Source organism: Garra rufa, chromosome 7 (assembly GCF_049309525.1).
Source record: "Garra rufa chromosome 7, GarRuf1.0, whole genome shotgun sequence".
Lineage (NCBI taxonomy): Eukaryota > Metazoa > Chordata > Actinopteri > Cypriniformes > Cyprinidae > Garra > Garra rufa.
The window spans coordinates 34,613,509-34,627,069 of NC_133367.1; the positions used below are offsets into that span (position 1 = coordinate 34,613,509).

Consider the following 13,561-nt stretch of genomic DNA (forward strand, 5'->3'; position numbering starts at 1 on the left):
ACAAAAATGAAAATTCTGTCATTAATTACTCACCCTCGTGTCGTTCCAAACCCGTAAGAGCTTCGTTCATTTTCGGAGCTTTCTGACCCTGCATAGACGGCAGCGCAACAACCACGTTCAAGACCTAGAAAGGTACTGAGGACATCGATAAAATAGTCCATGTGACACTAGTGGTTCAACCGTAATGTTATGAAGCTACGACACCGGAGCCAGTGTTCTGATGAAGAACATCCATCTCTCTTAGCTTATCGTCTTTATATTCTGGTTCAAATAAGTGAGGCTTGGAAAAAAAATTGCAAGTCCTCCACTCTGTCGAAATCTTTAGACATGTTTATGATGTTTATGTACAGCATGCATCATCTTCTGCTAAACAAGGCTCAGCACATTCAGGTTCTACATCAGGTTCTCCCACAAATGTGCATCGAAGAAATGGTTATTTTTGTTTTCTTAGCTTCATAACATTACGGTTGAACCACTGAGGTCACATGGACTATTTTATCGATGTCCTTACTACCTTTCTTGGCCTTGGAACATTGTAGTTGCGTTGTTGTCTATACAGGGTCACAAAACTCTCGAATTTCATCAAAAATATCTTAATTTGTGTTCCAAAGATGAATGAAGGTCTCACGGGTTTGTAACGACATGAGTTGACAATTATTGCCATTTTTTGGGCACATTTATTAGTGTGGGCTGTACAAAACAAATTTGTCATTCCAATAAAGCTTTAAATTGAATTGGACGGGGGAGAGAGAGAATAAGCGAGTTAGAGAGTGGGAAGGGTGGGATTTGAACAGTATCCTTGGGCTCATCACTGTGTCCTAATATGGTGTCATCAGAAACCACACTGTAGACACACTCTCTATTTCTCTCCGTCCTCTTCTGCTCGTCTCTCCATTCCACGCCCATCTCTGAGAAAGCGAGACAAATGGAAACAGAATTATCAGCAGAACAGCAAGGACACAGTTCACAGAAGACACATGCGGAAAGAGAGCTTGGAGACAGGAAGTCAGAAAGAAGAAAAGAACGGGGCTAATGGACGAGTGGAAAAGTCTGAGACACATTCATAAAGAGAAAACCAAAGATGAGCAAACAGGAAGCAGCGTGAAAACATCTGGCCTAGAGCCGACGAGCATCTTTCCATTCAGCTCAGAACATGACGTGATCAGGTTTTGCGAGGTGAACCCCCAAAAAAATAACCGACAGAAAGTCATTTTAATGCTTCACACACTGATCTAGTCTGTTCGATTTTATCACTTTATCAACTCTTTGCATCTTTTGCTCCTCTCGGCTTCCCTTCCCTCTGTTTTTGTCTGCACTACGGAGGTTGGCAGAACGAGTGGAAACATTGTGGTTAGCCAGGAGAGGAAGAGAGAGAGTGGGAGTAAGTTACTACCGTCTTTCAGAGGAAGAGACACATTGAGAGTAAGGGACAGGTCGTCCTTGCATTGCGCTAATTAGCTTGTTAAATTTCCACTGGGTGTTTTCGTCAGCCAAAAGATATGTTTTGGGAGAAACCCAGGCACTCTAGATGCGTAAAGTTGTCTCTTTTGGAGTTCAGTCGGGGCACGTGACCCAGCAGGGCAAAGGCCACAGTTGTTTGGGTCAAAGGTCATGTGACAGGAAGTGAATGCAGGGCAAGCTTGCTGCAGTCAGACCTCACTATTAAAACGCTCGTAAAAGTATTGCAGGAAAACTGTATGATACTCTTAGATTTCAGATTGTGCTTCCTAGGGTAAACTATTGCTCATATTTAAAATGGGGTTTTTAAAACTCTTAAGCATTAAACTTTCGAACAATCGGACTTGCCAAAAAATACCGTAGATTTGCAGTGTAGGAAGAACCTGAGCCATATCTAAGGACCAGAATATCACAGAGACTGGACTATTTATATAACTTTGACCTGGTAAGTCTCATTTTCTGGAGAGTCCCTGTTCTTCCTCCTTTCACTTCTGCAATGAATTGAGTAAAACGAAGGGATTGACTCCGGAGACTTTGGATGCTCATGAGGAATGTCACAGTCAGTCCATGTGAACAGGCAGTCTCTCAATCTCTTTTACCTGACCTGCCGTGGGCATCCTGCCCTGACAAGACGAGGCTTATCTTTGGTCTTCCGTGGAAAAGCACACTAAAATCGAAGAGAGCGTGACAGTGTAACGGTGATTGATAGCAGCTTGAAAAGGAGATAAGTGCACTTGGAGTCAAACATTAAACTGACGTATTAAGATATTGTCAAGTGTAGCATTTTTTTCCCCTCAAAAGTCCCTGAAGATTTTTGTTAGTCAGGATTTGTTCCACTGAAAACATCATTTAGATTTACTTTTTGACCCTTTTGGACTGTTTTTAGGCAAGTCAGTGGTTTGCAACTCGTACCATTGGACCTCGAAAACAGTACGCATTTTGGATGCCTCTTTAACACACACGTCTGACTCAAACCATTTGCTCATTAGTAGAGGTTCCAAGACACACCAGATTAAGGAGAGGTCTCCAAAAACAGGAGGTTTGGGGGGCAATGAGGTAAGTAGTCCACACTCGCTGACTTTTACTATGTTTGGGATTTGCTGCCAAACATAGTAACCCAAGGGTAGCAAGTTATGCTCCTAGAGTATTTACCATCCTGCAGACTTCAGTTCCAGCTGTGCTACCAAGTAACCCCAAACACCTTGATTAACTGGTTCAGGTATGTTTTGTTTAGTTTAGAGCTCAACTCTGCATGAGGTAGCCCCCCAGTACCAGGGTTGGCAGGGTCCTCTCTGGTGAACCTTGCTCCTAGAGAGTCCACCATCCTACAGATTTCAGTTCCAGCTGTGCTACTGAGTAATCCTGAACATTGTGAGTGTGTTTGGTTCAGGTTGAAGCTCAACTCTGCAGGATGGTATCTCTCCAAGAGCAGGGTTGGTGACCCCTGTGGTGAACCCTGCTCCTTGAAGGTCAATGCACTGCAGATTTCAGTTCCAACTGTGCTACTGAGTAATCCAGAACACCTTGATTATCTGGTTCAGGTGTGTTTGGTTTGGGTTGGAGCTCAACTCTGCAGGATGGTAGCCATCTAGGAGCATGATTGGTGACTCCTGTGGTGAATCCTGCCCTTGGAGGGTCACCATCCTACAGATTTCAGTTTCAAATGTGCTACTGAATAATCCTGAACACCTTGATAAGCTGGTTCAGGTGTGCTTTAGTTTAGGTTGGAGCTCAACTCTGCAGGATAGTAGCCGTCCAGAAGCAGGGTTGGTAACCCCTGAGGAGAACCCTGCTTCTGGAGTGTCACCATCCTACAGATTTCAGTTACAACTGTGCTACTGATTAATCCTGATTAGCAGGTTCAGGTGTGTTTGGTTTAGGTTGGAGCTTAACCCTCCAGTAGCAGGGTTGGTGACCCCTAAGGTGAACCCTGCTTTTAGAGGGTCACCATCCTACAGATTTCTATTCCAACCATGCTACTGAGTAACCCTGAACACCTTGATTAGCTGGTTCAGGTGTGTTTGGTTTAGGTTGGAGCTTAACCCCCTAGAAGTAGGGTTGGTGACCACTGTGGTGAACCCAGCTCCCGGAGGGTCACCATCCTACAGATTTCCATTTCACCTTGCCCCTGACCACCTGCCTGTAATCCTCAAGATTACTTGGTTTAGGTGTGTTTAATTGGGGTTCATGCTAAACTCTGCAACATGGTGGCCTTCCAGGAGCAGATCTTGACACCTTTGCCTCCGGTGGTTGACCAGGTTTGGGTTGTGATATCTAATTAGTTTGATTCACAAGAAGCACCTTGTGTAGGCCTAACTTAGCTCTGACAGATGTGATGACGAACCATTGCTTGCCTTCATGTTTATTCCCACAAGCCTCCTGTTGTGCCTTCTTGACCTTTTGTCTAGGCCAGGGGTGGCGAACGTCCTGGAGAGCCGCAGCCCTGCAGAGTTTTTGCTTCAAACCCAATTAAACGCCTCAACGTGCTAATCAATTTCTGAAGGGTTACTAGGAAGCTACAGGCAGGGGAGTTTTTATTAAGGTTGGAGCTGAACTCTCCAGTACTGGAGTTCGCCACCCCTGGTCTAGATCTTTGCTCTTTTATTGCCTATCTATACTAGTTTTAAGAATACCCACATGGGCTTCCAGTAGGGTCAAGTCTTCACTAGTCAAGACTTTGCTGCCTCAACAAGTCCTTGACGGCCTCTAGCCGTTTTTAAAGATTATTGCCGGGTTGCAACCATTGATATCAGCTCCTTTTATAGAGGTGACATCTGCCTGCAAGCAACTCGCTTCTGCTTCAATTGTGGTTCAGATTTCAGCTTTGTGGTTACTCGGTCAATCTGAACATGTCTGCAATGAGTTTATCAGCACCATTTGTATGCAAATCAGTTGAACCAGCCAAGTTGGTTTGGTGAAAGAAAAGTCTGCTTTTAGAGAACACCAGAAACAATCTCTTGGGTTCAACAGCAGGGTAGTTGCTAGAGAAGGGTTTGGGACTGGATGTCCTTGTTTTGCCATCAGCCAGTCCATGATTAGAGGACCAGGCATGGTCCAGCCAAGCAACTGCCATTGAGATGAATAAGAATCGCAACAGTTAGGAAGCCAGGTATTATAAATCTCCTCGTTTTGGCTACTGTACCTGTAAGACGACTTTATATAAATGACCTCTGTCATGATCGGTAAACCTCAATTAATGCTTGATCATTTTTATATCTGTCAGTTAAAGATACAAAATCCCAAGCTGAACTTTGTGCTGAGGCATGCCAATTGGATGCTTCACCTTATTAATGGCGATCAATAAAGTCTATCTATATCTTACACGCAGATGGTCCGTCCTCCTCTGATCAATGACCACCAACAGATAAATGAGCTGTACATGAACACTGACCTGCTCTTTATCAGATCTTCTGTATTAATATTTAAAGTCTTTTCTTCGCCAGTTGTCGGCCGTTCATTGTGTGCTGCAGCATACAACTGCTAATGATCAAATGCTTTTATTTATCTTACAGAGTTATGAGAGGAATCAAGCCGCCAGTTTTGCTTGGCATAACACTCATGCTTGCTTTGTATGTGGTCTTATGATGCTTACGTCAGTTGTGAAGCTACTTCACAAGATTCCTAGTTGAGCCAACAATAAACTTGAACGGTTTCTATTGTCAATGGAAAATCAATAGATACTGCCAGAGAGGAAATGGCATCAGAGGCAAAGCACCTGCCTTTGCACGAGTCAGTTTCTTTGTGGTTACTTATGCTAATGCGCTTCAATGGAAATTCTAGTCTGGGGAACCTCACGGTTAAATCCCAGGCTGGGATTCCCAGCTATGTTGGATCATTTTATAGCAGTTCCCTGGAAGACAGCAGTGCCTCCGGGGTTGTGTGTACTGCGAGAATATCCCCTGATCCCAGCTTGCTTTCAGTTCCCATGTTTGAGAGGTCAAAGGACTATTTATGACTTCCTTGAATCCAGATCTCTTGGGAGGAGCGGGTCCACATGGCCGTCCAGCTCAGACAGGTTCTGACCCAGAAGCTCATTAGCTCTGTCCTGGATTGCGGCTCAGGTCTTTATGAATCTGCGCTTCTAGGAACAACGAGGCTAAAAGGGACTTGATGTTTGTGAATGGCTCATTGATGTGGCCTCCGTGGCCCCATTGTGTTTGGACGCCTGTCAAATTTATGTGTACGGATCTGTATGTACTTTGGCTCCGAGCTTGTTTGGAAGTGGCCCTGTGTTTGTGGCTCATTGTGGCTGAGCATAAAACAGTGGCTGAATATCAATTTGCATACTTGCATATGCTTTGCACTGAAAGTATGCACCGCTGATGGGAAAGTACATCGTTTTGAAAGGAAAAGAATTGCCACATCCTCAAGTTGCATCTTAATACCACAGACTCCTTTGTTAGAATTTGCACATCTAGTTAAAAACAATTGCATTAGGATGTTTTTTCTTTTGAGTTGACTTTTTTTTTTATTTACAGTGTAGTAAGCCTTTTTGTTGACTTGTTAAGAGCATTAAACATCTGAAAACTGGTATTCTTGCTTTAGCAGTCTGATATGCCATTTTTACTTGAGCTGTCATCTTTAAACTTTATTTCATGATTGATTAATTGTCAAACAAATAATTGCATTTGCAATTTAATTGTAGCATTAAACCTAACTAAATACACATGGGTAGAATGACATTAATATAATTAAAAAATATGTAATATTTATTAATAATAGTTGTCATTGTCATTACAGAAATAATATTAGTACTAATATTAAATAACATTTATATACAGTTGCAATCAAAATTATTCAACCCCCTTGACCTGCAAGACATTTTGCTGCAGAGAACATTTTGTGAAAACAATTCAACAAAGGCATCGGTAAACTATTAAAGAAAGTTTATTAATACACATTTGAGTAATTCTGAGAACGTTAGTTGATGAATAATGAAAAAAAAGTTGAATTGTATTAAATATTTTTATAATATATTAATAATAATAATAATAATAATAATAATAATAATAATAATAATAATAAATATTGGAACTGAAAACAATAGTAATATTATTATAAAACTGAAAAATAAACAAATGTTTCTCTTTATTATTATTATTATTATTATTATTATTAATAATAATAATAATAATAATAGTAGTAGTAGTAATAATAATTCATAATCATTTAACATTTAATAATTAAATTAAACGTAATAATAATAAATGGTGATATAACAATAGTAATATTATGGAATAAAAAGAATTAAGTTATTGTATTAAATATTTATATTTCATTATTATTGTTATTTGTAGTAATTAATAATAACTTAACATTTAATTAAATTAAATTTAATAATGATAAATGGTGATAAAACATTAGTAATATTATGGAATACAAAAAAATTAAAAAAAAAATGTATTAAATATTTATATTTCATTATTATTGTTATTAATTGTAGTAATTTATAATAACTTAAATTTAATTAAATTCAATAATAATAAATGGTGATAAAACAATAGTAATATAATGGAATAAAAAAAATAATAATTGTATAAATATTTATATTTCATTCTTATTGTTATTAATTGTAGTAATTAATAATAACTTAACATTTAATTAAATTAAACTTAATAATAATAATAAATGGTGATAAAGCAATAGCAATATAATGGAATATAAAAAAATTAAATAATTGTATTAAATATTTCATTGTTATTGTTAGTTGTAGTAATTAATAATTTAACATTTAATTAAATTTAATAATAATCAATGGTGATGAAACAATAGTAATATAATGGAATATAAAAAAATAAATAATTGTATTAAATATTTTTATTTCATTATTATTGTTATTAATTGTAGTAATTAATAATAACTTCATTTAATTAAATAAATGTAATAATAATCAGTGGTGATAAAAAATAGTAATATAATGGAATAAAAAATTAAATAATTGTATTAAATATTTATATTTCATTATAATTATTATTATTAGTTGTAGTAATTAATAATAAACTAAATTGTATTATATAATAAAATTTAATTTAATAATAATAGTGATAAACAATTATATACATTTTTTATTACATGTTTTTCTTTTTTTAATTGTAATTGTACATTTGACATTTGTAAATTTGACATTTAATGCCATTTGTATTTTATATATATATATATTATTATTGTTGTTGTTGTTGTTGTTGTTGTTGTTAATTAACATTTAATAAAATATTTATTATGTATTTTGCATTTATTGTTAATATGATTATTACTAGTAATAATACTGATGATGATGATAATAATAATAATAATAATAATAATAATAATAATAATAATAATATCTTATTACAATTATATTTTATTATATTCTAATATATTACATTATTTTCGATATTTAAAATGTATTTTCTTAATTTCCTTTTTTAATCAGAATGTGACTAGCAATTAAATTGCACAATAATAGTTATCACACTTATATGAACATTTGGAATAGTTGTGTAGAGTATTGCATGGCCGTGCTACTGTGTGTATGAGTGTGAGAAACAGCAGAGCTGATCTTTATGAGGGTTTGTTATGCTGCACGCTCACAACTGGTGAGTTACGGCCGAGAATACGGACCTGTTTATTCTCAGACGTGTATTTCATGTCTCCCAGAAGCTGCTGGAGGAACTCGCCCGAGCCCTTGAGAAAGTCTTCCCGCAGGCTATACAATGTAGTTTATGTACAAATATGCACAAGCATTACCCCACGGCACTGTTAGCGCTGACACTTAGTCCGTGTGTGTTTTAGAAGATTATATATGAGCGTAACGCAGTTAGCTTGCGAGCCGTATGTTTGAACAGACTGATAGCGGTCTGCTGTAATCGCTTTCTGTTTGTTTTTGCCTGTATTGGTACAACAGAGCCTCTCCAGCGGATACTCCAACAGTGTGCGTGTGTTGGTACAACAGAAGCGCTCATCCTCGTGCTTAGCTTTGTTTAATGTAAACATCAGTGCTGAAACAAACCTGCTCAGGTGCTTTCAAGCACTTGTTGTGTGTCTGTGTAGTATCAGGGCTGGATCAGAGCTTGTTTGCTCTCACGGGGAAAGCAGATTTGCGGAAACGAGGTTATCCAATTACGGTTCATTTTACAGTTATAAATCAGTAATCGTGTAGCCTAAAGCTCAAGCTTTATGCCGACCAATTGCAATTCACTAGTTGTGTATTATAATGACGTCATGTTTTCAGAATTTTTCAAACCATGCAAGTCAATGGGAGATCTTTTTTCTAAAAACATCACTTTTATTTGACCAAGAATCATTAAATTGTTCAAAAGTGACTGTAAAGATATTTATAATATTGAAAATAAATTATTTCTAATTCAAAAAAGGTTCCCTTTTTTTGTAGTTGGGCCCTGCAGAAAAGTGATGTCTACTTTTACCACAAAAAAATGTATTAAATTAAATAACAAATTATATAAAATGACAAAAATAAAACAATAAAATGAATAAAAAAATATGATTTTTTTTTCTGGCTTTTGTTTTAATTTCTGTGCATTCAGTTTTTTTTTTTTTTTTCTACAATCCAATTTTTTTTTCTGTTTTCATTCTTCTGCATTCTGTTTTTTCCTTTTTTAATGTTTCTGCATTGTTTTTTCTTTTTTTGTTTAAATTTGTTTGCATTCTGTTTTTTTTTTTTCTGTTTTAATGTTTCAGAATTTTTACTAAATTCTGATTTAATTCTCTGGATTCAATTTTAATGTTTTCAATTTAAATAATTTAAAAGCATCTCTAATTAATCCTTTTTTTGAAGTTTAACAAAAATTACATTTTTAAGGCCCTATGAAATGTTTTATTTTTTCTCAAATTCAGTTTTATTTTTTACCAAATTCTGTTTTCCATTAATTTTCTGGATTTCATTTGATTAGTTTTATTACATTTTAAATAATCAAAAGCATCTCTATAAATGTTTTTTTTGTTTGTTTGTTTGTTTCACAAAGTACAACAGGCCCTATGAAATGAATTTTTTTTTTTTTTTTTTTTTTCTGTTTTGTTTTTACCTAATTCTGTGCTTTATATTAATTTTTTGGATTACATTTTAAAGGGATAGTTCACCTAAAAATGAAAATTTGATGTTTATCTGCTTACCCTCAATGCATCCAAGATGTAGGTTACTTTGTTTCCTCAGAAAAACACAAACGAAGATTTTTAACGAAAACCGGTGCAGTCTGCCATCCTTATCATGGACGTGGATGGGCACCAAACCTTTAAAAGTAAACAAAAACATGCACAGACAAATCCAAATTACACCCTGCGGCTCGTGATGATACACTGATGTCTTAAGACACGAAACGATCGGTTTTTGTGAGAAACTGAACAGTATTTATATCATTTTTTACCTTTGATACACAGCCACATGACAATACATACATACACAGCCAAACTCGTGCACATGACAGATGGACGTGGCTGTGTATCAAAGGTAAAAAATGATATAAATACTGTTCAGTTTCTCACAAAAATCGATCGTTTCGTGTCTTAAGACATCAATGTATCATCATGAGCCGCAGGGTGTAATTTGGATTTGTCTGTGCATGTTTTTGTTTACTTTTAAAGGTTTGGTGCCCATCCATGTCCATGATAAGGCTGGCAGACTGCACCGGTTTTCGTTAAAAATCTTCGTTTCCCTTTAATGGCTTCATTAAATTTAAACAATAAAAAGCAGCAAAACTTCCCTTTATTTTAACAAAAATTTAATTTTTAGGGCCTTATGAAATATTTTTTTTTCCCCCTCAAATTCAGTTTTATTTTTACCAAATTCTGTTTTTCATTAATTGTCTGGATTTAATTTAATGGTTTCATTAAATTTACCAAACTTTTATTTTGATGGGTTGCTGTGAAGACCTTTAAGTTTGTATATGATATGAAACGGTAAAATGCTCATGAAGTGACTTTCAGAGCAATTCTAGATATCATGTTTGTGTTTACTTACTCGTATGTTGAGGCAGCAGAGACTGAAAACACCACGAGCGTCACACGCTTCAATATGTGTGTGCGAAACGAAACCGTGCATCTGCACCATTCATTCACAAACAGACATGGAGAACATGAAGGATTCATATTTGAATGGTATTAATATTCACAGACATTAGCCCATATCGCATTTTAATGTACCTGTACTGACCTGCTTTTGATTTATTAGTCTAAAATTGGGCAAATTTTGACATTCCCCCTAAATTCCGTTTATATGACTGGATTCCATGAGTGTGTTCAGCATCGCAGAAATCAAATGGCCCTACATGAGGATTTCAATACATTTGTATGTGTGTCTTTCGTTTGTAGGTTTAAAGACGTATCTAATCTCAGGACGGAAGATGGGCTCGCAATGTGGCTGTTCCCAGCTCAGTTTGGGCCGAGACGTTGGCGAGATGTTGAGTCCGTCCTCAAACATGCACACTCCAGATCTCGCACACCGCACCGTCGATGAACCTCTCTCACACGGCAAGGTACGGCCCTCGACACGCATAGAAATGCTGTGTTTCAATTACATAAGTGATAATGCCATTAGTGACTCGCCCTTATGCCATTGAAACATTTAAATTTTTCATCTTTCTCTCCACAGCCTGTGTGTACATCCTGTAGCATCTCCGTAGATGTCGTTGACAGTCCGATTGCAGATGAGGCCACTCGAAATGGCTGCCAGGATGAACACAGAGCCAACAGCAGCAGGGTACGAAAGCTAACAATGGTGAACACCAGTGAAACAGCCTCAGTAATTGCACAATGGAAGCACACACCTTAGCGCAAGAACCCGATGTACTATTTCAGCAGGTGTTTATCAGCAGATAATGAAATGCCGGTTATTAGTGGCTGTTTATATAAAATATTATGCAATGTTTATATAATTAGTGGGAGTTGTAGCACTTCAGATAAGAGTTTACATATACCTTTAGTCTTAAATAAACTTGAAAAGATAGCAGATTTGATATAACTATGACTAAGCGGTCTTTGCCTTAATACTACTAAATACTAAAGTTCAATTAATTAGTTAACCTTAGAAGTGATTACTGGACGAATGGTTCTTTTTGATGAATCAAAAACATACAACAACCAATCTAGTCCAATGTAGTGAATCTTTTGAACCATTTTTTTTGGTTTAGTAAATGGAAAACAGAGAATAAGCTAGTTCTTTTAAGTGATCTGCATTAGAACTGATTCCTGGATGAATGAGTCTTTTGAACTGAATCTTTTTAGTGAATCAAAAAAGTACAGTGCAGACGGTGTAGTCTGATTCCCAAACGAATGACTCGTTTGGCCTAGTTCTTTTTAATGATCTGCACTGAAACTGATTCCTAGACGATTGAGTCTTAAATCAAAAACAGACAGCGCCTGTTTAATATAATTCCTGAAGAAATTCACCTTTTGAACCATTACATTTTTGAGAACCAAAAACATTAAGCATAGCCACTATTCCCAACCAGTCCTGAACAAATGGAATCTTTTGAACAATTCTTTTTAATGAATCAAAAACATACAGTGTGGACAATAGAGTCAGATTCCCAAACAAATGACTTTTTTGAGCCAGTTCTTATTGGTGATCTGCATTAGAGCCGATTCCTGGAAGAATGAGTCATTTTAAACAGGTTCTTTTTAGTGAATCAAAAACAGACAGCATAGACAGCGGAGCCAGTTTAATCAGATTCTTGAAGCGATTCATCTTTTGAACCATTACTTTTTTGAGAATCAAAAACAAAGCATAGCTACTTTTCTTTTTGTAATCTGTATTAAAACAGATTCCTGGATAAATGAGTCTTTTAAACGGGTTCTTTAAACAGATCTGATTCCCAAACAAATGACTCTTTTGAGCCAGTTCTCTTTTTGTGATTTGCATTAGAACCGAATCTTGGACGAAAGCCTTTACAGCACAACCAATATAGTCCATATAGAACATCTAGAACAAATTATTCTTTTAAACTGATCCAGTGCAGTCTGAATCCCAAACAAATGACTCTTTTGAGATAAGGCCCCGATCACACCAAATGCGTCTTTTAGTTCTAAAAACGCGAGGCACACGGCACTGCCTTTTTTGGTGACTCTTAAAAAAGAGCAGTGTGCTGCGTTTTTTTATGTTGCTAGGCAACGACCAAAACAGCTGTCCTGTCAGTCAAATCAAAGGATTATAGCGCGAGCGCTCTAAAATCTTTGGTTTTTGCTGTTAATTAAACTGTCATATTAGCAGAAACCCTAAAAAATACAGCTCTGGGTTACCCGCGACAGACACCATAGGTTTCTCCTCCATTTCTTGCAGTCTCCGGACTTTTCAAGCAACGGTAAACTTTCGTCACCACAACAGAAGGCCCGCCTCTCCATTCATTCGATTGGACAATGGAAAAAACGCGAATGACGTCGGGCGTTTTTCCGCTCAGAGTTGCTTTTTTTTTTTTCAACTTCAGGCGCTCAGAGCGCTTCTGCAAAAACGCGAGGCGCCCGGGGCGCATAAGCAGCGCGCAGAACGCTCACTGCCAACAGAAAACCATTCAAAAAAGGCGCCTCTCACTGCAAAAACGCGTTTGGTATGATCAGGGCCTAATTCTGTTTCTTTGGTGCAGTTTCCTGCAGGCCGAAGCCCTAAAACCCTGAATGGTCTGTTGAGTCCTCTGTGTGAGGAGCGGGTGAGAGTCAGTCAGTCGTCTCTGTGTGACAAACTCCAGGAGAAGGACAGAAGCTGGGTTGGAAGCCTGGCCGCCGAAGGAGGCAGCGCCAGCGGCATGGACCACTCCGCCATCCTCCCGCTGCGCTCCAAGAACTTTCGGGAGAAAAGCGACGTGCACTTTGTGGAGGTGATAAAGGAAGATAGGTGAGTTGGAGAAGATTGGTTTGAATAGTAGTTTTGTAATGTAGTGATTCATTTTGACTTCTTCATGTTGTCTTTGTTTTAGTCTGATGAAGGATTACTTCTTCAAGCCGCCCATTAACAAGCTGAGTCTGAACTTCCTGGAAAAATCTCTGGAGTCAGCTTACCGTACCAGCTACCATGAGCAGGTACACACCTGAGTTATTATAGTTAATTGAAATGAATACAAAAAAAAGTTACTTAAATAAAATGAAACATAAAAAGACAGGAAGATTTTGGCTGATTGAC

General features: G+C 37.2%; 1 protein-coding gene across 1 annotated transcript in view; it reads left to right on the forward strand.

Annotated features, from left to right (window-relative positions):
* The window catches only part of adcy9 (adenylate cyclase 9), a 56,499-nt gene that overhangs the window by 24,670 nt on the left and 18,268 nt on the right, over window positions 1–13,561 (forward strand). The window contains exons 2-5 of the mRNA XM_073843810.1: window positions 10,762–10,925; window positions 11,042–11,149; window positions 13,029–13,276; window positions 13,359–13,461. Coding sequence (XP_073699911.1) covers window positions 10,762–10,925; window positions 11,042–11,149; window positions 13,029–13,276; window positions 13,359–13,461 — 623 coding nt within the window. The remainder of the gene's footprint in view (window positions 1–10,761; window positions 10,926–11,041; window positions 11,150–13,028; window positions 13,277–13,358; window positions 13,462–13,561) is intronic.